Source organism: Mesoplodon bidens, assembly GCF_964165515.1.
Source record: "Mesoplodon bidens genome assembly, chromosome: 2".
NCBI classification, from domain to species: Eukaryota; Metazoa; Chordata; class Mammalia; order Artiodactyla; family Ziphiidae; genus Mesoplodon; species Mesoplodon bidens.
In genome coordinates this window covers 161320995-161345582 of record NC_138177.1, presented here as the reverse complement: position 1 = coordinate 161345582, position 24588 = coordinate 161320995, and the positions used below count along the sequence as shown (strand labels likewise).

The window sequence follows — 24588 nt, the reverse complement described above, 5'->3', positions numbered from 1 at the left end:
CTTTCAATCTCAGTATTTCTCGTTATATTAAGTGAGGATTAAATGAGAGTCAAATAGTCCCTGGAGCCAGACCTTTTGAGTTCTTATGCCGGCTTACTAGCCATGTAACCTTGGGCAAATTATGTTTAACCCCTCTCTGCTGTAGTTTCCTTACTGCAAAGTGAAGATAATAATAGTATGAACTTTAAAATGTTGTGCCTAAAACAGTGACTGGCACAGAGTAAATAATTAATGTTAACAGTATTGAAAATGCTTTATAAACTATAAAAGTATTGGTTATTAGAAAAGAAGAGGGTTGTCTTTGAAGGAGACCCACCTTTAAGGCAGGAGAGGAAGAGAATTTTTAAAAAGAGGACAGGCTGAATCAGAATGTTGGGATAACCTGGAAATTACTATGTCAAGGAAGTTTTTATGGGGAGGATGTGATCAGAATTGTTGGTGTGGTGATGATTCATAAAGGATTTCCCATCTATTTCAGTTATTACTAGTCACCCCTTCTTCTTGAACTCTTAGAGCCATTTGGCCCATAATTATATATTGTTATATTTAATATTAAAAAGAAAGTGATTTGTAAAACAATTTACAAAGAGACTTAACAGTCTCATCCAATTCTCACAACTTCCCTGTGAAGTAGATGTTGTTATACCTATTTGGTAAATGAGGAAATTGAGGCTCAAGAGATAGACTTGCCACCACAATTAAATACTTAAAACAATTTTTTAAATTAAAAAATGGAAAAAAAGAAAAAAAAGATAGACTTGCCTAGGCAACAGAGCTTGAGTTGCCATCTAGGTCTTGAGATACGGAATCTCTTTTGATAATCTTATTTGCTTAACTAGATTGTGAGTTTCTTGAGGCCTGAATCTAATCAGTCATTTCTTTTTATTCTGTACAGCACCTAGCTCAGTGCTGAGTGAAGACTGGCAGTAGTCAAGAATAACATGCTCTTTTCTCCCCTCTGCCCTCTAGCGCCCTCACAAAGCCAATGCTGAGGAGATGACCAAGTACCACAGTGATGACTACATTAAATTCTTGCGCTCCATCCGCCCAGATAACATGTCTGAGTACAGCAAGCAGATGCAGAGATGTAAGTCCATTCTTTTCCCTCCCTACTCTCAAGCCCCCAGTTGGATCTCCCTTCAAGTTGGAGAGACTCACCCTACCTTCCCTTGTATCCCCCGTTCAGCTGACACCTGATTTCCCCTGCTTCCTGAGGGTACCAAAGTGTTTCTTTTGTCTCAAGACTGGTTTTCTTTGTTTCCTGATTGTAAGGAATAGATTGAACTTTGTCCAGTTAGGTTCACAACATTATCCCCCCCAAACTGTAATTGTTGTAATGCAAAAAGCACTGACCTGGGTGGGGGAGACAGGCGATATAGGTCCCAGCACTGACTCTTAACTGACTGGGGCAAGTCACTTCCCCTCGGATTTTTCTTTTGTAAAATGGACTGGATGTCATCCCATGCAACTGTAGCTGCTCTCACTATGTGAGTATTAGTTAAGAACTTAGCAGCCACTTAGACTCTATGTGATGTAATCTTTGAGTTAAGGTGATTCTGCCCCTGCCCCTTGGGACTTGAAACTCAGAACAGGTCACATCTCAGAAGCCACACTCAGCTTATAGGAATTACGGGGATTGTTTTAGCTGTGTGGAAAAATTATGTTCAAATTTGGGAAGAAACTATCATCCTGATTTCTCACTTGTGTTATTTTAGAAATTATTCCTTAGTACCTAAGATCTCATAATAAAACAACGTAACAGTATTGTCTAGAAGAAATTTTGAATAGTTTATGACAGCTTATTTTGAAATACCAGGAAATCTGTGGCACTTTTTTGTTGCTACTGGCCACAAGGTAGTCTGATTCCCAAGGCAGAAATTTATTTGTTACAATAATTGTGCACTGGTAATGATTAGAGAACCACAGAGACCTTTTTTGAAGCATTAAGCTTCTTTGCCACCCACAACTCCAGGAGCTGCTTCCCCATCTAAGTGAGGTATTTACTGTCTGAATTGACAGGGTCTTACTTCCTTCCCAGGTGAGACAGATTCATTGCTTTGCTTTAGATGGCTTTAGGGCCGTTCCATAACTTATTTAGGCTAGCGATCAGGCTCCACTCTCAGTAGAGACTGCTCTTATTAGAGAAGCAGCTTGGTATTAAAGCAAGAGAATGAGCTTTGATGTCTTGGTTTGAATCCCATAGCTCTGCCACTTAGCTCTGTGTTCTTGAGTATGTCCCCTAGCCTTTCTGAGCCTTGTTTTACCTTCTTTAAAAGGAAGACAGTAGTGCCTGTTTCATAATGGAGTTTGGGGGGATGAGTAAGATAATGTATTTATTTTAAAATTTTTTATTTATTTATTTTTGGCTGTGTTTGGTCTTCATTGCTGCATGAGGGCTTTCTCTAGTTGTGGTGAGCGGGGGCTACTCTTCGTTGTGGTGTGCAGGCTTCTCGTGGTGGTGGCTTCTTTTATTGCCGAGCATGGGCTCTAGGAGTATGGGCTTCAGTAGTTGTGGCACGCGGGCTTAGTAGTTGTGGCTCACGGGCTCTAGAGCGCAGGCTCAGTAGTTGTGGTGAACGGGCTTAGTTGCTCCGCGGCATGTGGGATCTTCCTGGACCAGGGCTCGAACATGTGTCCTCTGCATTGGCAGGCGGATTCTTAACCACTGCGCCACCAGGGAAGCCCAAGATAATGTATTTAAAGCACTGACTTTCAGTGAGTAGTAGCTTTTGCTGTTATAACTTACTGCTTTTATTTTCAAATCTGTCAAGGCAGACAACATATTAGGCCCTCAGGAGTGCGCAAGTTTGGTTCTGGCTCCCAGTTTGCTCCAGTTTTCCTGAAACCAGCATTCTAAAGTTGTGCACTGAAAAATGAGGTCTGAGATTTTTTGTCATTGAAGGTGGGGGTAAAAAGGATGAGGCTCTCTACAGATTCAATGCAATCCCTATCAAACTACCAATGGCATTTTTCACAGAACTAGAAAAAAAATTGCACACTTTGTATGGAAACACAAAAGACCCTGAATAGCCAAAGCAATTTTGAGAAAGAAAAATGGAGCTAGAGGAATCAGGCTCCTGGACTTCAGACTATACTACAAAGCTACAGTAATCAAGACAGTATGGTACTGGCACAAAAACAGAAAGATAGATCAATGGAACAGGATAGAAAGCCCAGAGATAAACCTACACACATATGGTCACCGTTTTTTTTTTTTTTTTTTTTTTGGTGGTACGCGGGCTTCTCACTGTTGCGGCCTCTCCTGTCACGGAGCACAGGCTCCGGACGCGCAGGCTCAGCGGCCATGGCTCACGGGCCCAGCTGCTTCACGACATGTGGGATCTTCCCGGACCGGGGCACGAACCCGCGTCCCCTGCATCGGCAGGTGGACTCTCAACCACTGTGCCACCAGGGAAGCCCGGTCACCTTATTTTTAATAAAGGAGGCAAGAATATACAATGGAGAAAAGACAGCCTCTTCATTAAGTGGTGCCGGGGAAACTGGACAGGTACATGTAAAAGAATGAAATTAGAACCATACACAAAAATAAACTCAAAATGGATTAAAGGCCTAAATGTAAGGCCAGACACTATAAAACTCTTAGAGGAAAACATAGGCAGAACACTCTATGACATAAATCACAGCAAGATACTTTTTTTTTTTTGCAAGACACTTTTTGACCCACGTCCTAGAGAAATGGAAATAAAAACAAAAATAAACAAATGGGACCTAATGAAACATAAAAGCTTTTGCAAAGCAAAGGAAACTATAATCAAGACGAAAAGACAACCCTCAGAGTGGGAGAAAATATTTACAAATGAAACAACTGACAAAAGATTAATCTCCAAAATTTACAAGCAGCTCAATATCAAAAAAACAAACAACCCAATCCAAAAATGGGCAGAAGACCTAAACAGACATTTCTGCAAAGAAGATATACAGATTGCCAACAAACACATGAAAGGATGCTCAACATCACTAATCATTAGAGAAATGCAAATCAGAACTACAATGAGGTATCACCTCACACCAGTCAGAATGGCCACCATCAAAAAATCTACAAACAATAAATGCTGGAGAGGGTGTGGAGAAAAGGGAACCCTCTTGCACTGTTGGTGGGAATGTAAATTGATACAGCCACTATGGAGCACAGTATGGAGGTTCCTTCAAAAACTAAAAATAGAACTACCATACGACCCAGCAATCCCACTACTGGGCATATACCCTGAGAAAACCATAATTCAAAAAGAGTCATGTATTACAATGTTCATTGCAGCTCTATTTACAATAGCCAGGACATGGAAGCAACCTAAGTGTCCATTGACAAAGAAGATGTGGCACATATAAACAATGGAATATTACTCAGCCATAAAAAGAAACTAAATTGAGTCATTTGTAGTGAGGTGGGTGGACCTAGAGTCTGTCATACAGAGTGAAGTAAGTTAGAAAGAGAAAAACAAATACCGTACGCTAACACATATATATGGAATCTAAAAAAATAAAATGGTTCTAGGGGCAGGACAGGAATAAAGAAGCAGACATAGAGAATGGACTTGAGGACATGGGGAGGGGATGGGTAAGCTGGGACGAAGTGAGAGAGTGGCATTGACATATATACGCTACCAAATGTAAAATAGATAGCTAGTGTGAAGCAGCCACATAGCACAGGGAGATCAGCTCGGTGCTTTGTGACCACCTAGAGGGGTGGGATATGGAGGATGGGAGGGAGATGCAAGAGAGAGGAGATATGGGGATACATGTATATGTATAGCTCATTCACTTTGCTCTAAAGCAGAAACTAACAACATTGTAAAGCAATTACACTCCCATAAAGATGTTTAAAAAAAAAAAAGTTGAGGCTCTCTTGATAAACCTTTAGCCAGACACATCAAGAAAAAGAGGGAGAGGACTCAAATCAATAAAATTAGAAATGAAGAAGAAGTTAAACAGACACCACAGAAATACAAAGCACCATAAGAGACTACTACAAGCAGCTCTGTGCCAATAAAATGGACAACCTGGAAGAAATGGACAAATTCTTAGAAAGGTATAACCTTCCAAGACTGAACCAGGAAGAAATAGAAGATATGAACAGACCAATCACAACTAATAAAATTGAAACTGTGATTAAAAATCTTCCAACAGGGGCTTCCCTGGTAGCACAGTGGTTAAGAATCTGCCTGCCAATGCAGGGGACACGGGTTCGAGCCCTGGTCTGGGAAGATCCCACATGGTGCGGAGCAATGAAGCCCGAGCGCCTAGAGCCCATGCTGCTCAACAAGAGAAGCCACTGCAATGAGAAGCCTGCGCACCATAACAAAGAACAGCCCCTGCTCGCCGCAACTAGAGAAAGCCTGCATGCAACAACGAAGACCCAACGCAGCCAAAAATAAATGAGAAAAAAACCCACAAAAGAGCCACATATTAAAATATATATATATATCTTCAACAAACAAAAGTCCATGACCAGATGACTTCACAGGTGAATTCTGTCAAACATTTAGAGAAGAGCTAACACCCATCCTTCTCAAACTCTTCCAAAAAACTGCAGAGAAAGGAACACTCTCAAACTCATTCTATGAAGCCATTATCATCCTGATAACAAAACCAGATAAAGATGTCACAAAAAAAGAAAACTACAGGCCAATATCACTGATGAATATAGATGCAAAATCCTCAACAAAACGCTAGCAAACAGAATCCAGCCACACATGAAAAGGATCATATACCATGATCAAGTGGGATTTATCCCAGGGATGCAAGGATTCTTCAATATATGCAAATCAATTAATGTGATATATCATATTAACAAACTGAAGAAGAAAAACCATATGATCATCTCAATAGATGCAGAAAAAGCTTTTGAAAAAATTCAACACCCGTTTATGATAAAAACTCTCCAGAAAGTGGGCATAGAGGGAACCTACCTCAACATAATAAAGGCCAAACCCACAGCAAACATCATTCTCAGTGGTGAAAAACTGAAAGCATTTCCTCTAAGATCAGGAAAAGGACAAGGATGTCCACTCTCGCCACTATTATTCAACATAGTTTTGGAAGTCCTAGCCACGACAATCAGAGAAGAAATAGAAATAAAAGGAATACAAATTGGAAAAGAAGAAGTAAAACTGTCACTGTTTGCAGATGACATGATACTATACATAGAGAACCCTAAACATGCCACCAGAAAACTACTAGAGCTAATCAATGAATTTGGCAAAGTTGCAGGATACAAAATTAATGCACAGAAATCCCTTGCATTCCTATACACTAATGATGAAAAATCTGAAAGAGAAATTAAGGAACCACTCCCATTTACCACTGCAACAAAAAGAATAAAATACCTAGGAATAAACCTACCTAGGGAGACAAAGGACCTGTATGCGGAAAACTGTAAGACACTGATGAAAGAAATCAAAGATGACACAAACAGATGGAGAGATATACCATGTTCTTGGAGTGGAAGAATCAATATTGTGAAGATGACTATACTACCCAAAGCAACCTACAGATTCAATGCAATCCCTATCAAATTACCAGTAGCATTTTTTACAGAACTAGAACATAAAATCTTAAAATTTGTATGGAGCCACAAAAGACCCTGAATAGCCAAAGCAGTCTTGAGGGAAAAAAACGGAGCTGGAGGAATCAGGCTCCCTGACTTCAGACTATACCGCAAAGCTACAGTAATCAAGATAATATGGTACTGGCACAAGAACAGAAATATAGATCAATGGAACAGTATAGAAAGCCCAGAGATAAACCCACACACCTATGGTTAACTAATCTATAGCAAAGGAGGCAAGGATATACAATGGAGAAAAGAGAGTCTCTTCAATAAGTGGTGCTGGGAGAAAACTGGACAGCTACATGTAAAAGAATGAAACTAGAACACTGCCTAACACCATACGCAAAAATAAACTCATCGGGCTTCCCTGGTGGCGCAGTGGTTGAGAGTCCGCCTGCCGATGCAGGGGACACGGGTTCGTGCCCCTATCCCGGAAGATCCCACATGCCGCGCAGCGGCTGGGCCCGCGAGCCATGGCCGTGGAGCCTGTGTGTCCGGAGCCTGTGCTCCGCAACGGGAGAGGCCACAGCAGTGAGAGGCCCGCGTACAGCAAAAATAAAAAAAAAATAAATAAACTCATAATGGATTAGAGACCTAAATGTAAGACTGAACACTATAAAACTCTTAGAGGAAAACATAGGAAGAGCACTCTTTGACATAAATCACAGTGAGATCTTTTTTGACCCACGTCCTAGAGAAATGGAAATAAAAACAAAAATAAACAAATGGGACCTAATGAAACTTAAAAGCTTTTGCACAGCAAAGGAAACTATAAACAAGACGAAAAGACAACCCTCAGAATGGGAGAAAATATTTGCAAGCAAATCAAAGGACAAAGGATTAATCTCCCAAATATACAAACAGCTCATGCAGCTCAATATTAAAAAAACAGACAACTCAATCAAAAAATGGGCAGAAGACCTAAGTAGACACTTCCCCAAAGAAGAGAGAAGAAGCACATGAAAAGCTGCCCAGCATCACTAATTATTAGAGACATGCGAATAAAAACTACAATGAGGTATCACCTCACACCAGTTAGAATGGGCATCATCAGAAAATCTACAAACAGCAAATGCTGGAGAGGGTGTGGAGAAAAGGGAACCTTCTTGCACTGTTGGTGGGAATGTAAATTGATACAGCCACTATGGAGAACAGTATGGAGGTTCCTTAAAAAACTAAAAATAGAATTACCAGATGGCCCAGAGATCCCACTACTGGGCATATACCCAGAGAAAGCCATAATTCAAAAAGACACCAATGCACCCCACTGTTCATTGCAGAACTATTTGCAACAGCCAGGTCATGGAAGCAACCTAAATGCCCATTGACAGACAAATGGATAAAGAAGATGTGGTACATATATACAATGGAATATTACTCAGCCATAAAAGGGAACGAAATTTGGCCATTTGTAGAGATGTGGATGGATCTAGAGACTGTCATACAGAGTGAAGTAAGTCAGAAAGAAAAACAAATATTGTATATTAACGCATATATGTGGAACCTAGAAAAATGGTACAGTTGAACCGGTTTGCAGGGCAGAAATAGAGACACAGATGTAGAGAACAAATGTATGGACACCAAGGGGAGAAAGTGGCATGGGGGAGTGGTGGTGGTGGGATGAATTGGGAGATTGGGATTGACATATATACGCTAATATGTATAAAATAGATAACTGATAAGAACCTGCTGTATAAAATAATAAAATTAAATTTAAAAATTAAAAAAAAAGATGAGGTTCTCTAAGGACTTCAAGGCACCTTACTGACTTGATTCAGAGAGGTGTCACTAGTGCAGTGCTTTATAACCAGGGATGTCTACAGGGACAATAACAGGGATGAAGAGCTGAGCTCTTTTTTCAGTATTTACCAACACCTAACCTAGGAAGTTAATACCTGTGATAAGACCAATTAAGTCAGGTTTCCTTGCTCTTGCTAGAATGTAATTTAAATGCTTTATGGTCACTTTGAGAATCTTAAGCAGAAGTTCTGACATAATTTTTAATAATTAAAAATGGGAACATAAGTAAATGCAATTTTTATTTTTGGCAGATAGTCTATCAAAACATGAGGCTTATGGTAGAAACGTGATAAAAGGGACTTGTGCTGGTAAAATTTGGAGGCATTCGTGTCCATTTTGTAGATGTATAAACTGAAACCCAGGGAGGTGAAATGACTTTCCCAGGGTCACACAGCAAGATAGTGGTAGAATGGAGAATGGAACTCTGGCTTCCTGATTCTGGACTATTTTAAAATATGTTGCACATAAAATATTTCAGACACACACAACAAAATATAAAAAATAATACAATGATCAAACATGTCCCTACAACCAGCCTAAGATAGAAAACATTGCCAGTACAGTTGAAGCCCCCCGGGCACCTCTCTTTGATCACATGCCCTTTCTCTTCTATTCTCCTCTCCACCCCATTCCCACCACCACCAAGGTGTAAGCACTATCCTGAAGTCAGTGTTTAATCCCATGTGTCTCTTTCTGCAGTATGCTTTTTAGTGCCTTCTTGACCTACGTCTGCTCCCCCATCTCTCACCCAGTATTGCTCCCCATCAGTCTAAAGCCAGCCTACGAATGAGAGAAGTATTTATAGTGGGAAGAGGGAAAACCCATAGAAAAGTCCTCCCTAGTCTCACAGATTAGTCCCAAGTGAGGGTCTGCTCTCCCATTTTACCCCTTTTCCATCTGTAATCACGCAGCTCCCTTGAGCTGGGAATAATGGACTGGCCATTTGAGCCACATGTTGGTTTGGGGCCTGAAGGAATATATTTTTTCTCATTTCTAAAACACCAATTTCTTGTCATGGGAGCTCCACATCTCAAATAGGAGTATAAGCAAAGCTTTGTCAACCCAGACAGGCCAAACCCACTGAAGGAGGAAGCAGCCAGAGAGGGAAATCAATTGCCAATGGATAAATAAATAGCCTGGCCTCAGGGACCAAAGTTCTTATTGACACAGCCTCCCAGTGTTTACCTGGGAAGTGGGGGAGAGAGCCACCTACTGCTTACTCCCACACACACACCACCCTTCCTCGGAGCACTGTGCTTGGCAGGGCACCAGATCAGAGCACCCTCCAAGTTTAGGGCAGTGCCAGAGGTGGTAACTCTTGTGGTTATTGCAAACCTTGAGCTTCAGCTGTGTCTCACGAGGTCACCACAGTCTAAGCTGGGCTCTCCTACCCTCCTCATCCTAGGGCTCCTACTCCTTGCTCTACTTTGGGAACCCCTGTTGATAATAGTGCATGCAATGGGAAGGCTGGGACAAGAGAACAAGGATTTAGCCCCCACCCCTGCCTCTAACTTCTGTGTATCATTGATGTCTCAGCAGTTTCCTTTTCTGTGAGAGCAGACTTGGAGCCATAAGGTTCCTCTGTAGCTCTGAGTCTACAGCCTTCAGGTGTGCTTCCCTTCCTGTCTTTTTCATTTTATTTGCATTATTGTTTGCATGTGTTTCCACATTATGTGTTAGTTTGTACTTTTACCCCTTAGGCCTGAAATAACTTTCCTCCAGTTGTCACTTGGTATAGTAGAAGAGCACTGGACTGTGGGAGTCAAGACACCTGGACTCTGGTTCTGCGACTGCCTGGTTATATAACCTTGGGCGAATCACTTAACTTCTCCACATCTGTTTGTTCCTCTGCACAGTGGGGTTGATATTTGTCTCGTCCCGCTTTTATGGGGTTGTTAGGATCAAATGAGACTGTGTATGTGAAATTACTGGGGAAGAGGCCAGAGTATATTTTCATAGGCTTTTAGGACAGGCAGACCAATCCTTGAATACCGCCTCTGCCATTTACTGACAGTTCACCTCTTTGAGCCTGTTTCTCCATTTATAAAATAGGACCAAATCCTACCTCAGGTGTGTGAGGATAAACGACACCAGGTACTTAAAGCACTGAGCATAGTGTCCGGCACATTGTTAAGCATCCAGTGGATGACAGTATAGGTCTCTGTTCTTCACTTCCTTGTGGGCCAGCTGGAGTGAGGTCCAGAAACAAACCCAGGCTGGAATAAGAGGCTATATTTTTCTCCCTCAGGCATGAACCTACATTTTCCAAGCATTTACCTGCTAAATGCTTCCCCATATACGATTTCTGTCAGTCTTCTCAACAATTGGGTAAGGTGGATGTCATTATTGCTAGTTATAGATAATGAACCAAAGCTCAAGAAAGTTAAATGACTGGACCCAGTCACACAGCCAGTAAGTAGTAGAGCCTGGACAAGAACCCAAGCCTTCTGAATCCAAATTCTGCATTTTTTCCATCAGCTCATAAATATGTAAACAAAAACTAAAGGAAATTGTGGAAACTAACCTTTTCCTATGTTTTTTCAAGTTAACGTTGGTGAGGACTGTCCGGTATTTGATGGCCTCTTTGAGTTCTGTCAGCTATCTACTGGTGGCTCTGTGGGTAAGGAATATACATCCCTCCTAAAGGCTGTGCTGGGTTGTACTAGTGAGGTCTGTCTTTTAGGCCACTATCCCAGTGAGGCTGACCCGTGACCATGTAAAATGGTCCTGTGAGTTTTTACCTTAGGTCTTGAAAATGTCCTTCTGGTTTAGTCCCAGCCCAGGTTCAATCTGACATGGTACAGACAGGTGTCCTTGGCTGTCCTCTCCTACCAAGACATCCTATATACAGGAACTCTCTGCAGACCTCATGGGCTTGTTGAGATGCTGTACATAAAAGTAACTTGTGAACTGCACAGTGCTATAAAAATGGGAAGTGTCATCATCTGTGTCTTACAAAAGAGCATGGTAATTACCTTTAGAGGTCAGAAATACTCCCCACACATCTCCCACTTCCATTAGTAATGTCTAGATTACCTCCAGGATCACTCTACACTTTCTTTTTTTTTTTTTTTCTTTTAAAATATAGGAAGTTTTTTGGTTTTTTTTTTTTAATTAATTAATTTTGGCTGCACTGGGTCTTAGTTGCAGCGTGCGGGATCTTTAGTTACGGCATGCATGCGAGATCTAGTTCCCCAACAGGGGATCGAACCTGGGCCCCCTGCATTGGGAGTGCGGAGTCTTACCCACTGGACCACCAGGGAAGTCCCACTCTACCCTTTCTTAACAAATGTTTATTTTTCTATGATCATTGTTTTTTCTCCTCCCCCCTCGCTACCACCTCCTAATATAATCTCAGAAAACAAAGAAGTGCACAGGGAAAAAAATTTACTACAATCACACTGTCCACAGATAACTATGGTTACCATTTTGGTGTTTGTACATCCATGCTTTTTTCTGTGTGCCTATATCTGGACATAACATATATATATCTGTATTTTACAAAAAATGTGTCATATATATGTATAGTTTTGTGCTTACATTTTTTACTGAGTAAATCTTTTTATTTATTTAATTTTTTAATTTATTTATTTTTGGCCACTCCATGCGGCTTAGGGGATCCTAGTTTCCTGACCAGGGATTGAACCCCGGTCCCCGGCAGTGGAAGCGTGGAGTCCTAACCACTGGACCGCCAGGGAATTCCCTCTATGTTTTTATTGCTATTAAAGTTATATTGCCACGAAGGCACTTGCACACATGGTGTATATTTCTCTCTCACTTCTTCTTGGACCTTTTTGTACTTTAAGCCTCTACTACCTTTGATATCTTCAAAATGTTTTGACCATGAACCACATTTAGAAGTATTTACACTTGCAATCCAGGTTATGCATGCACGTGCACAACACCCTCTCTCACTCTGAAGCCAGTTTCACAAAACAGTGGTTACCTTTACTGTTATTCTGATATTTTTATTCTAGTCTGTCTCATTTAAAAATATATATACTAATCATAACCCACTAAACCAATTTTAAGGCCTACTAGTGAGTTACTACCTTCAGTTTGGAAAACAGTTTTTTTAGAGTAGCCAATATCGTGTTTATTCCTGTTGGAATAGGGTAGGGGGAGAGGACTGGCTTGTGAATTGTACAATACAGCTATTGAATAGGCAGGTCCTACCTCTCACTGGGTTCCCTTGGCTTCTTGGGGGAAAGGGAGAGAGTGGCTTGATAACAGGCTTGTGTTCTTTCTTCCCACGTCCAGCAAGTGCCGTGAAACTTAATAAGCAGCAGACGGACATCGCTGTGAATTGGGCTGGGGGCCTACACCATGCAAAGAAGTCCGAGGCATCTGGCTTCTGTTACGTCAATGATATCGTCTTGGCCATCCTGGAACTGCTAAAGTATGCCTTCCTGGCCTTGTCTCTTGGAGGAGCACCTTAGGCCAGGTTCCCATTTCCCTCTCCCCCGGGCTTGCCTCCCTAGTTTGCTTTTCCTAGCAGTGTGCTGGCTAGGATGTGTTCGGTGAGTGTCTCTGGCCATCCTCTCCTTGACGGGGTCTTGATTTGATCTGAGCCCACGGCAAGATCAGGGGCAGGCGCTGCTCAGATCCTGCCTCCAGAGTGTCCCTGTGTGGCTGGAGTTGACCCTGGCTGTAGAGTAGGAAGATCGGACTTGATCGGCTTGGTCAGGCCTCTGGAGACACCCTGCCGCTCTTCCACCTTCCTTCAGCCAGTTTCCACGTCTCTGGTGCTTAGAGATACCTGAGGGAGGCAGCCAGCCCGGTAAGCTGGGACCTGGCGCCCTTGGCGCGTCCCACTCCCAAAGAGCCCCCCAGAACCCCCTGACCCCCTTCTGATCCTAGGTATCACCAGAGGGTGCTGTATATTGACATTGATATTCACCACGGCGATGGCGTGGAAGAGGCCTTCTATACCACAGACCGAGTCATGACTGTGTCCTTTCATAAATATGGAGAGTACTTCCCAGGAACTGGGGACCTACGGGTGAGAACTCCCTTTAGGGGCCAACCAGCTCACCCTCAGCTGCCAATTCTTAACTCTCCTATCTCATGTCACCAAAAACCACTTCCTGCGTCTTCTGCCATTCAGAATACCACACCCCAGCCTGGGACACCTGCCATGGTCTCTTTCCCTCTCTTCTTCTGGAGGAAGGGAATGATGGTACATAAAGGGTTGGAAGGGATGGGGGTCTCCTGACTATTGCACTTCCCTCCTGGCCACAGCTGAGTTGCATTACACTATTCACATGTCCCAGACAGCTTCAATTTTAGGCTAGAAACATCAGGTTCTCTCCCATGGGCTAGGAATTGGGACCTTTATGGACCATCTCAAGGGTTCTTAATATTTTTAGGTTACCCTCCCCTTTGACCATCTGACTGAAAGCTACGTACTCTCTCCCCATAAGTACATGAAATTTTACATTTGATATCAAATAGTTAATAGACACCTCCTCCTGCTGAAGCCCATCCATGGACCTCAGGATAAGAATCCCTGGAAGCTGATTCATTAAATTGTTCTGCTTTGTGAGAGCATGAATGCAATGAAACCAGCCATTTTGCCATGCCAGTGGCCCCTGGGTGAAAAAGTGGCACTAATTCAGTGGTTTGCTGTGGCAAGCATTACAATAACTGAGCCTTTACAATTTTGAAGAATTCTTCCGTTTCTGCTTTCCTTCCACACCTCCGTAGAGAGGAGAGTGGTGGGTAGAAGAGTGAGCAGTAAAGCGCTCTGGAAAGGAAAGGGTTGTTGTGGGGTGGGTGTTATTTCTATGGTCCAGCCCCCAGCCACCTTTAACCCAGTCCAGAGGGAGAGGTCTCATGCTGTGTGGTAGGATATTCAGTCTCTGGTCCCATAAATGATTCTCAGCCTGGGTGCAGACTCAGTGGTGTGTCCAGAGACGTGAGCTAGACTTGTTCCACCAGTGAGGGGAATGGTGCTGACCTGCTCTGTCCCTGGCCCACCTCACGGGCCCAGCTTATCTCTCTTAGAACCACTGCTTCTTTCCTTAGCCTTCCAGCCCTCATCCTTGAACTTCCTCCTAGCTTCATCATCTTTCAGTTTTACTTTAATGTGCTTCTTGATTAGGATATTGGGGCTGGCAAAGGCAAGTATTATGCTGTCAACTACCCGCTCCGAGATGGGATTGATGACGAGTCCTATGAGGCCATTTTCAAGCCGGTAAGTGGCTTAGGCTTATCTACCACTGGGCTATAAACAGGATTGATCTAAGGGAGGGGTAGCAAAGCACTTCCAGTGTACTTCGGGATCTCTCCCCACTGAGAGGCTGGCTGGAAATGAGATGTGTTTGAACCCTGGATTGCATGCTGTATGGCCAGTTAGGGGAACAAAATTCATCCAGATATTTACTGATGCCTTCTGTGGGTCAGGCCTTCCGCTGGATACAAGAATAGCTAAGACATGATCCATGCCCTTGAAGACCTCACAGTCTGTGGTGTGGGAGGCAAGCACATCCCCGACAGCATGTGGTCAGTGCTGTTTTTGAGGGATGAACAGAGGAGCGAGAGAAACTGCTGCCTGGGCTGGGGAAAGGGTAGTCAGAGATGATTTCACAGAGGTAGTGACATTTGAGCTGGACTTTGAGAAATGAGGAGTTACCCATGTGAAGGAGGCGGGGGCTGGAGGGGAGGGGTGGCATTCAGCAGAGGGAACAGCACCAGCAGAAGCATAGAGGTGCCGATACGTAGTATGTAGGCCAGTATGATGTGGGGGAGGAATGTTGAAGGATGTGGTGGGAAATGTCTGTCGGGGTCAGTATTTCAGAGGGAGCCTTGAATGCCACGCTGAGGAGTTAAATCTTCACCTGTAAGCAACAAGGAACCATTACTAGAGTAGTAACCTAGTTAGGTCAGGTTAGGTAGTCGTTCAGCAAACACCAGGTGCCTACTATGTACCTTGTAGTAAGGGCAACAGAAAAGCCTAAGTTATGGTCTCTGTCCTCAGTTACATTAGAATCTAGTTGTGAGAATGAGATAAACAAAAGTGAAGTGCCTCACAGTATAAGGCTCAAAGTCTGTAGAACCAAATGCGTAGAGCAGATGCAGCTAAGGGCTGCATCAGAAGGGCTTCTTGGAGCAGCGAAAGAAGGGAAAGATCTAGGGAATTGACAAGGAGGTTGTTTTAGGCTCCTTATTAGAGCTAGAAGGCTCTTGGAGATCCTCTCAAATTGGAAAACTGAACAAATTGGGGAAATGAGAAGCCCAGGCTGGTAGTCCCTTTTCTCTACCGCTCAGCCTGAGGGAGAGTGGAAAGGTAGGAGTGAGTGATAAGGAACCGAAGAAAGTGCTGCACCCACACTTTCCAGCCTGAACCTCAAATAGCTTTTCTTGAGGCTGGTAGTGACCAGGTTGTGTCCTTTCAGGTCATGTCCAAAGTAATGGAGATGTTCCAGCCCAGTGCAGTCGTCTTACAGTGTGGCTCTGACTCCTTGTCTGGTGATCGGTTAGGTTGCTTCAATTTGACCATCAAAGGTGAGACCAGGTAGCATAGAGACGGGAGGGCAGGGTCCTGCTGGGTGCTCCTGTAACTTGGCACACCTTCTCCCACCAAAGGGCACGCCAAGTGTGTGGAATTTGTGAAGAGCTTCAACCTGCCTATGCTGATGCTGGGAGGAGGTGGCTACACCATTCGTAATGTCGCCCGGTGCTGGACATACGAAACAGCTGTGGCCCTGGACACGGAGATCCCTAATGGTAATAGCTGCAGGGCCAGATTGGGCTGGGCAGCACAGGAGCTCACGTGCCCCTTTCCCATTGGCTCTACAACCTCTCCTCTTCAGACTCTGATTCTCCTGCTATCCTCTTGTGGTTTTCAGACCGTAGCTGTCAGTTTTTTCTGAGTCCTTTAGTTGACCCTGTCCCCTGTCCCTCAGCTGCTGGTCTGGACAAAATTATCAGTGCTTATCTATAGCTTTGGAATTCATACTCTGTAGGGTAACTGGGGTAGTGAGTGAGGGAGTGCTCGCAATGAATATTGCCTAAACTTTTCTAAACCAGGGGCTTCAGCCTGCTCCATACACACACACACACACGTGCGTATGCACACAAACACACCACTGGTGTGGACACTGGAGAGTGGCTTTAAAAAAAAATGAAATCCTATAGGTACCCAAGCCTCACCCTATCTTGGAGGCATGCTCCTCTGTTTGATAGCTGGGCTCACAGGTCCAGATAAACCTACAGATGCTTTTCTCAGGGTCCCATGGTGGCCAGGTCTCTTAACTCTCTCACCTTCTGCCCCAATTAGAGCTTCCATACAACGACTACTTCGAATACTTTGGACCAGATTTCAAACTTCACATCAGTCCTTCCAATATGACTAACCAGAACACTAATGAGTACCTGGAAAAGATCAAGTGAGTATATCCTCCCCCACACCCCTAATTGAACATTCCAGGCTCTGGTTGGTCCCTCACCAGAGCCCAGCCACCTCTCTACCATTGGCCATAGACAGCGACTGTTTGAGAACCTGAGAATGCTGCCCCATGCGCCTGGGGTCCAAATGCAGGCCATTCCTGAGGATGCCATTCCAGAGGAGAGTGGCGATGAGGATGAAGAAGACCCTGACAAGCGCATTTCAAGTAAGACCCAGACCCAGGGGCCTCTACCTTCCCACTCTGCAGGCAGTTCTGACTTCCCTCCACTGTTCCTGGCTCCACATTCTCCCCAAGCTGTCCACCTGTTGAGAAACCCAAGTACCTGTGCCTGTAGGGATAATTTAGAGAGTCCAGGTCCCCTTCCCTTGGTGTCTTTTGGGGGAACATGCAACAAAGCGCTGGGCAGACCCTGAGATAAAGAATCTGTTCTCCCACCCATATTTTCCATTACCTCCCAGTCTGTTCCTCGGACAAACGAATTGCCTGTGAGGAAGAGTTCTCCGACTCTGACGAGGAGGGAGAAGGCGGTCGCAAGAACTCTTCCAACTTCAAAAAAGCCAAGAGAGTCAAAACAGAAGATGAGAAAGAGAAAGACCCAGAAGAGAAGAAAGGTGGGTTTGGGTTGGGCCAGGACTTGGATCTTGAGCCCCAGGCCCTGGAAGAGGAATTTATGTAGGGCACTGGGAGGAGGGAGCTGACTCAGGCCCTGCCAGCTCCTTAGGGCTCTTCCTTAGCTACTTGGGCCTTTCACTGGTTCCCAGAAGTGGCAGGGCCCACAAAAGAATGAAACTCAATTCGTCATCTTCTGGCTGATTGAGCCCTGCCAGGCTCCAGAGCCAGGGACATGCCTGGGCTCCCCGTGGTCAGGAGCATGGCTCTCACATACCACCCAAGCCCTTTTCTCAGTGCTTCACCCCAGTTTCCCAGGGGGCTGCCTCCACCCACCGGGTTCAGGCTCTAGCAGGCTGGGAAACCGGTCCAACCTGTTTGTCCTCTGCAGGGCTAGCTGGGAGGGCCTGGGATGGGCTTTTCTCTCTTTTGTATGTCCAGTGAGCTGTAGTGTTGGGGAAGGGGTTTCAGAGTAAGTGGAGATCCCATGGGTCTTTCCAGAGGGGCTGCCCTTGGCCATCCCTGCACTCTTATGTTCTAGAAGTCACAGAAGAGGAGAAAACCAAGGAGGAGAAGCAAGAAGCCAAAGGGTGAGGAAGGAGCTGTCTATCATCTCCCTGGCATTGGAGCACCAGCCCCTTTGTCCCACCACGCTGAGGAGGAAGGCGCAGGGACAGCTGGTCCAGCTTACAAAGGCCTCTTTCAGGGACCAGTCAGTCTGTCTGTCTCTGCAGTTCTAGGCAGAGCTAGGAAGCCCCAGCCTTTAGCAGTCACCTGGGCAGCTGGGGTCCTGTGGGAGTCATTGTACCCACACTTTTGCCTCAAAGCCTGTAGGGTGGGTTATCTCATGCCAATCTCTGCTCTCTCCACAGGGTCAAGGAGGAGGTCAAGTTGGCCTGAACAGACCTCTCCAGTTCTGGCTTCTTGCCAAGTTCCCCACCTTTATCCCACAATCCCTCAGATTTTATATTTTCTATTTCTCTGTGTATTTATATAAAAATATATTAAATATAAATATCCCCAGGGACTAAACAGGAACCAGGGCCCTGAGCTCAGGGCACACGTGTTAGGTGAGCTTTTCTAGTAGCTGCCTCGCCACCCATCCCTCCCGAACTCTTAATTTTGAACCATAACGGATGCCAGGTCTGGGTGGAAGGGATACACTTAAAGCAGCCATAGGACAAAATCTTGAAGTGCCTGCTTTGAAAAGGTGCCCTCATTGAGCATTTTAGAAGGGGTGGCTGGGTCTTCAGGGACTCCCTGTTGTTCTCAGGCTCTTGTCATCAGCCATTTTTAGATTGATTCTGTTCTCATACCTTCCCACTGGCCCCCAGTGAGCCAAGAAACTCACACTGCCTGCCCTCTGTCCTCCCCCCAATTCTGCAGATGAAGATTGGTAGTCTTAGTTTCCTTTTTGAGATACTATTTTCATTTTTGTGAGAATCTTTTTAATAAAATGGTACATTTCTACACCCTCCTGAGCTTGTCTCCTAGTGGTATCCCTGGGTTCATTTCAACTCCACTTCCCTGCCCTTCTGGTGTCCATGAGGATCTGGGCAACCCCTCAAAAACAAAAGAACCCCACAAACTTACCTGTCTCAATCCCCCCTCAAGGTTTGAGGTAGACCAATCTTCTCACCCTACCCCAGAAGACCACTCATTAAAAAGCACCACTAAAGGGACGACGTTTATTCCTTTTCCAAATGTTACAGTAAAACCAGGTGGAAGAGAATGGTTTTAGCAGTTAGAAAAGAAAAAAAAATTACAAATCTGGGGTTTGGCCATTAAAAGTTATTTACAACAATGGGAGGGAAAAAAAAAAAAAGACAACAAGAAGTTGTTTCACATTACATACCCCCACCCCCACCCCAAAGCTTAATACTTGCTTACCAAGTCAAAAAAAGAGACACAGTTGATTCACAAGCTGGAGGTTCGAACTTGAGTAAGACATTTAGAAAAAACTAGACAGGGGCTGTGTCTTCCCCAGCCCAGGGGCCACTAGGCCCAGCACAGGAGACTACAAACAACAGGGGAAGGTGGACACTCGGCGTGGGAGTAGGCACCCCCACCTCTGGCTCAGGGATTTGGGGAGTAAACAAAGCCTACTTGGAAAAGAATTGGGGAAGAAAACCAGCAACTGCCTTCTGCACAGGTGGGGACAGGGAAGGAGGCAGGGACAGGGGCAGGAGCATTTCACATCACTAACCTAACTTGGGAAACTGCAAGGGACCATCTTCGACTGGCCTTAAGAGGAAGACCAGATGGATGATGGGAGAATCCACAGGAGGGAGAGGAGGAGAGGGAACGTGGCTAGGGGGCAACAACCCCTTCCTTTCTGGGCACAGGAAGGCAGCCAGGGCACCAGGTCCAGGCAGTGACCTCACAAGGACAGCACAGTTTTTGCAGCTTAGAGATCACCCACCTGCCCCCACCCAGCTACTCATTCTGCTCGCTTGCTGGTGTAGGGCCACTCTCCGGCCCCGAGGGAGTGGATGGCTCTGCGGCCTGGGGCCCTGCCTCTTCTGTGTCTCCTCCCTTGGAGGCAGCGCTAGCCTCTGCCCCTTTGGCCTGGGGCTCCTGGCTCTCAGGGGTGGCGGCATCCTTCCCTTCCAGGGCAGTGCCTTCCTCGCTGCAGGCACCGATCTCCCCCTGCTCCTGCTCTTCCTCTGTGGGTGAGGAGGCAGACGAATCACCCCCTCCCTCCTTCCGATTTCTCTTGAAGGACAGGCCACTCAATTTGAAAGGCTTCTTGAAAGAGAATTTCTTCTTCTTCTTGGGGGTCTCCTTGGGGGGGACCTCCCCCTTGGCCTCAGCGCCCTGGTTAGGGGGTGCCGGCTCGATGGCATCGCCAGTGGCCCCGGCTGCCTCCTCTGTTCCGTTCACGGGGGTCGACTCCCCTTCACCTTTGGGGGATAAGTCTCCATTGCTTTTCACGTGGCCGTTCTCCTGCAGGGCAGAGGAGACAGCAGTGAGGGCCGGGGCTCTTACTCCCCTCCCCCAGCCCGCCTCTGACCTCTTCCACGCAACTGGGTCCCGACTCATTCCGCCGCACCCCCAGAGCCTGGTTGTAGCCTCACCCCACAGCCGGCATCCCGTCAAACCTCTCCCTCCTGCCCCGCACAGGCGCGCAGGGGCCGCGGCCGGCAGGAGGCGCTGGGGTCCCGGGGCCCCCACCCACCTCCCCCGGGGCGCGCTCTCTATTCCGCGCAGGGCCGCCCGCGGCCGCGGATTCCGGGCTGGCGGGCGAGCCGTGCAGCCGATATTGGGCGGGAAGCCGCCCCGGGGCGCTGTTCCCCGCACCTGGACGGCCTATTTTCCCAGCCTCCTGCTTTGTGTAAACGGCCCCCACCCACCTCAGGCTCTCCCCACCTCGCGGCTCCTCCCTAAAAAAAGCCGTGGGCTATCGAGGTCGAGTCTGCGGGGGGAGTGCCCTCCCCTCCGGCCCCCGCCCCGCGGCCCCCGGGCGCCCCCTTGGCGCGGCCCAGCAGCGCCTTTGTTCCCCGCGCGGCACTCCGGGCGGCCAGGGGGCAGCGCCGGGGGCCGAGGCCGCGAACAAAGAAGGCGGCGGGGCCCGGCCGGCGCCCCCTCCCCGCCCCTCCCCTCGCTTCGCCCGCGGGGGCTGCGGCGCCGAGAACAAAGGGACCGGGCGGGGGAGGGGGCGCCGCGTGTCCCGGGCCGGACAAAGCGCGCGGCCCCGGCCCGAGGCCCTAGAGGGGACGAGGTACGAGAGGAGGGGGACGAGTCGGGCCGTGCCGAGCGCACCCACCTGTCCGTTGACCTTAGCGGGGGAAGCGCCTGCTGCCTCCTCGGCGGTCACGTCGCCCCGGGGAGCCTTGGAGCTCTGGCTGCCCATGGTGGGGGTTCTGCTGGGGGGCGCCCGGAGCCGCCCCGGGCTCGCGCCGCAGGGGATAGTTCGGTCGGGTGGGCCTGGCCGGCGGAGGGGTGGGGCTCGCGCCTGAGGGGGAGGGGTGTCGGGGGGAAACCTAGCTGCACCCCCGCTCCGCGCCAGACCCGCTAGCTGCACCCGCCGCCGCTCCGCTCCGCGCCAGAATGCCGCCCGCCGCCCGCCGAGCCGCCTATATATATGCGCCCGGAGCTTGGGGCGGGGCCGGACATTTAAATGAGCGCCCAATCAAGAGGCGGAGGCGGGCTCAAGTCGCGGGCCCCACTTGAGCGGTGGGCGACGCTAGCGGTCTGGTCCCCCCAACCCGCACGGCTCCCGGGGGCAGGTGGGGTCCAGGGTGGGAAGGGGAGAGGCGGGTCCCTGAGGCGAGCCCAGAGGCGAGCTGGGTGGAGGGGGGGTCCTAGAGGAAAGAAGGCAGAGCAGTCATCCCTTCCTCTCACCGCCCACCTCTCAGGTGGACACCCCAGCTCCTGGAGTGGCCCCCATAGCCTTGGTCCCGCATTGACAGCCCCTGTCAGTCTCCCCCTAGAACTCTTCGAAGGGCTCACATGCCCAGACTCGTCAGCCGGCTGGTCCCGAGTTATGCTCCAGAGAATATGGTCATGGAAGTCGCAGGGCCCTAGCTGGGTTTTGTGCCCCCTCAGGCCAGGAGACCGGTCCGAGGTCCCGCCCACGTGCCTGCCTGTCCCGGGCATTTTGGGAGGTCTGACCCACCGCAGGGTCACTCTGGTCAGACTGGTGAGGTCGTCCCTCATCCCTCCTCTCAGTCTCTTGGTGGTCCGTCACACTAAGCCCCCACAGATAAGCTCACCTTTGGTCCCTCCTGCTCTCAGCCTGGACCATGACAAAGTCCCATCTGGGATGGTGCCGTGATCTTGAGGGGCATCTCCATCCCCATTTGAAAGCCGAGGAGCCTGAGGCTCAGAGACCTGGACATAACCTGTCTGACTTCGGTGCTCTCCCTTCACATCTGCTGCCCTACATCAGGGTCCCCGAAGCCGGCAGAGGAGGCCCGCGGTTTGCGGGGGGTGGGGGGCGCTCAACAACCCTTAAAACACTCCAGTTCCTGAGGAGGAGGAGCCTTGGATGGCCCCTTCAGGACAGCCCCCAAGCTGCCCAGTCCAGCCGTCAGCCCCGCCTGAGTAGGGGAGCCCGGGGACAGGGGCAGGGGGGAGGAGGCTGGAGACTCTCCAGCTGGAGTCTCCTGCCACTCCCCCTAGCCCAGGCCAGGGGGAATCCCAGAGTCCTGGCTGGCCCCGGCTGTGTGTCTGGCTGCCTGCCCTTGGCCCCCAGGAGGAAGGGGATGGGGGCTGGAGGAAGCAAAGTGCTGCAAAAGCAAGGCTGTGTCCTGGACAGCTCAGCACGTCCCTCCCTTGCTCCCTCCCTCCTACAAGTATGGCCTCCTGGGAGGCCTGAGGCTGTGCGGTGTGGAGACACCTCAGGGCCTGAGAAATCAGGAACTCCCACAGATCTGACAACAGAGGGGCGAGGAGGGCTGAGGTGGCTTCTACATACCAACTCACTCCTGTAGCCTCCATCCCCACCCCCACTTTGACACTACAGAATACTCTCGGCTTCATTAGCACCCCCCATTTTACAAACTAGGACACAGGTTTGGAAAGGGAAAGTGACATGTCCAAGGGCACATAGCAAATACCAGTAGCTGAGGCTAAGAAAGAGTTTGGAGAGACCTGCAAAAAGGGGCTGGGGGCTGTAAGGAAAGTCCTGGAAGGGGTCTCTGTTGAGATCTGGGGCTGCCTGGTCAGCGTGGGAGGTGAGAAGAGCTAGCTTTGGGGAGAGGAAAGGGCACCATGCCCCACTGCAACTCACTGACAGGACGGTGACTTCTCTACCCACTGCCACTAAGGGATGGACCTTGTGACCCACGTCTCTGTCTCGGCCACAATAGGGAGCCCACAATGCTGCCAGGCGCGGCCCGCACCGGCTGGCAGGGCTCAGATGGAGGGTGTGTGAGTCCTGGAGGAGTTGGAGTCCGAGGTTAGGAGCAGATGCTAAGTCTCCCGATTTCCAGGCGCTGCCCCGTGGGGATGAGAGGCAAATTGCCAGGATGATTCCAGGAGGACAGAGGAGCATCAGGGCTAAGGGACCCCGTGTCCCCAGAGCCCCAGAGGGAGGCTGGTCCACAGGGGAGCCCAAGCGTCCCCCACCAGACATCGAAGGAGACTGGGGAGGGGGCACCTGGGAGCTGAATCCCTCAGCAAATCCAGGTCCCAGCCGAATCCGGCTTCTGGAAGAGGGGAGAGGCTTAGGATGCTGCGGGTGTGAGTGGGGGTGGTATAGCAGACCCCACGGCCTCCTCCATCCACACTCGGCTCCTTCCTCCCCAGCTGCTGCCCGCCCAGACAATGCACCCATTGTTCTGTATCTCCAGGGGCCTGTGTGCAACTGTGTGTGTCTGTTTTTCTCTGTGTGTGACTGTGTGACTGTGTATTGCTCGGTATCTGTCTGTGTGTGAGAGAGACTTTGTGACTCTGTGTATGTGTGTGTGTGTGGCCAGGTGTGTACTTTTGTAGTTGTGTGAGTCTGCATCTTTGTTTGGCGATGTGTATTTAGGGTGAGAGAGAGAGCCTTGGTGACTCTCGATGACTTTCTGAGTCTTTCTGGGTATGTGCCTGTCTGTCCTTGAGGTTGTGCTGGTGACTGTGTCTGGCTGTGATTGGGTGTGTAACTATGAGTTATGTGCATAAGAGAGTGGCTACTTTGTGTTTGTGTGAGTGGCCGTGTGTGCCTCAGCCAGTCAGGTCGTGATGCTCAGGACCTTTGAGATGTGAGCTTTTGCCAGGGCAGAGTGGCAGGGGAAAGAGGAGTGGGGAAGACAGGGGGACTCGAGGATGGACGGCAGAAGCTGCAGAGTCTAGACTGTTTTGCACATCCCCCATCTGTCTCAGTTCTCCAGTAAAGGCTCAGACACTGGTCCTGGCCTGAGATGCTCCTAGTCCCCATGGACAGAAGGGAATGGGACCCTGGGAGAGCGCTGGGTGGGACTGAAGGAGGGCAGAAGAGAGCATCGCCTCATAGAGAAGGCTGTGCGGACACTTTGAGGCCTCTGAGGAGGGCCCTGTGGTGGTGATCAGGTTAGATGCGAGGTGAGGGGTGAGGGCAGTATCTTGTCAGAAATGGAGGATGGGCCTTCCTAGGGGAAGGACCAGCATATGCCAAGGCCTGGAGAGGGGAGGAGACACCAGGGGATGGCCAGGTCCCAGTGGAGGCCTCAGAAGCGGTGACTTGGCACAGCACATTTCCCAGCCCCAGGGTCCCCATCTCCTTCCAGGGAG

The 24588-nt window shown here is 48.3% G+C and overlaps 2 protein-coding genes across 2 annotated transcripts in view; one reads left to right on the top strand and one right to left on the bottom strand.

Moving 5' to 3' along the window:
* The window catches only part of HDAC1 (histone deacetylase 1), a 47152-nt gene extending 28283 nt beyond the window's left edge, over positions 1-18869 (top strand). The window contains exons 3-14 of the mRNA XM_081217410.1: positions 970-1087; positions 10914-10988; positions 12629-12767; positions 13229-13370; positions 14472-14564; positions 15766-15874; positions 15956-16096; positions 16650-16758; positions 16853-16983; positions 17238-17390; positions 17930-17978; positions 18261-18869. Coding sequence (XP_081073536.1) covers positions 970-1087; positions 10914-10988; positions 12629-12767; positions 13229-13370; positions 14472-14564; positions 15766-15874; positions 15956-16096; positions 16650-16758; positions 16853-16983; positions 17238-17390; positions 17930-17978; positions 18261-18288 — 1287 coding nt within the window. The 3' untranslated portion in view covers positions 18289-18869. The remainder of the gene's footprint in view (positions 1-969; positions 1088-10913; positions 10989-12628; positions 12768-13228; positions 13371-14471; positions 14565-15765; positions 15875-15955; positions 16097-16649; positions 16759-16852; positions 16984-17237; positions 17391-17929; positions 17979-18260) is intronic.
* A 193-nt stretch (positions 18870-19062) lies between these two features.
* MARCKSL1 (MARCKS like 1) lies at positions 19063-21431 on the bottom strand. Its single transcript, XM_081217457.1, has 2 exons — positions 21155-21431; positions 19063-20334 (listed from the first exon to the last, which is right to left on the bottom strand). The coding sequence occupies exons 1-2, from the start codon at positions 21239-21241 to the stop codon at positions 19825-19827; spliced, it is 597 nt and encodes a 198-aa protein (XP_081073583.1). The 5' UTR covers positions 21242-21431; the 3' UTR covers positions 19063-19824.
* Between the last annotated feature and the right edge of the window lie 3157 nt (positions 21432-24588).

Bases quoted from the DNA above. Each gene is read 5' to 3' on its own strand.
- MARCKSL1 (XM_081217457.1), bottom strand. From the start codon at position 21,241: ATGGGCAGCCAGAGCTCCAAGGCTCCCCGGGGCGACGTGACCGCCGAG. The intron at 20,335-21,154 runs GTGGGTGCGCTC...TCTGCCCTGCAG, and splicing joins CCGCTAAGGTCAACGGACAG to GAGAACGGCCACGTGAAAAG.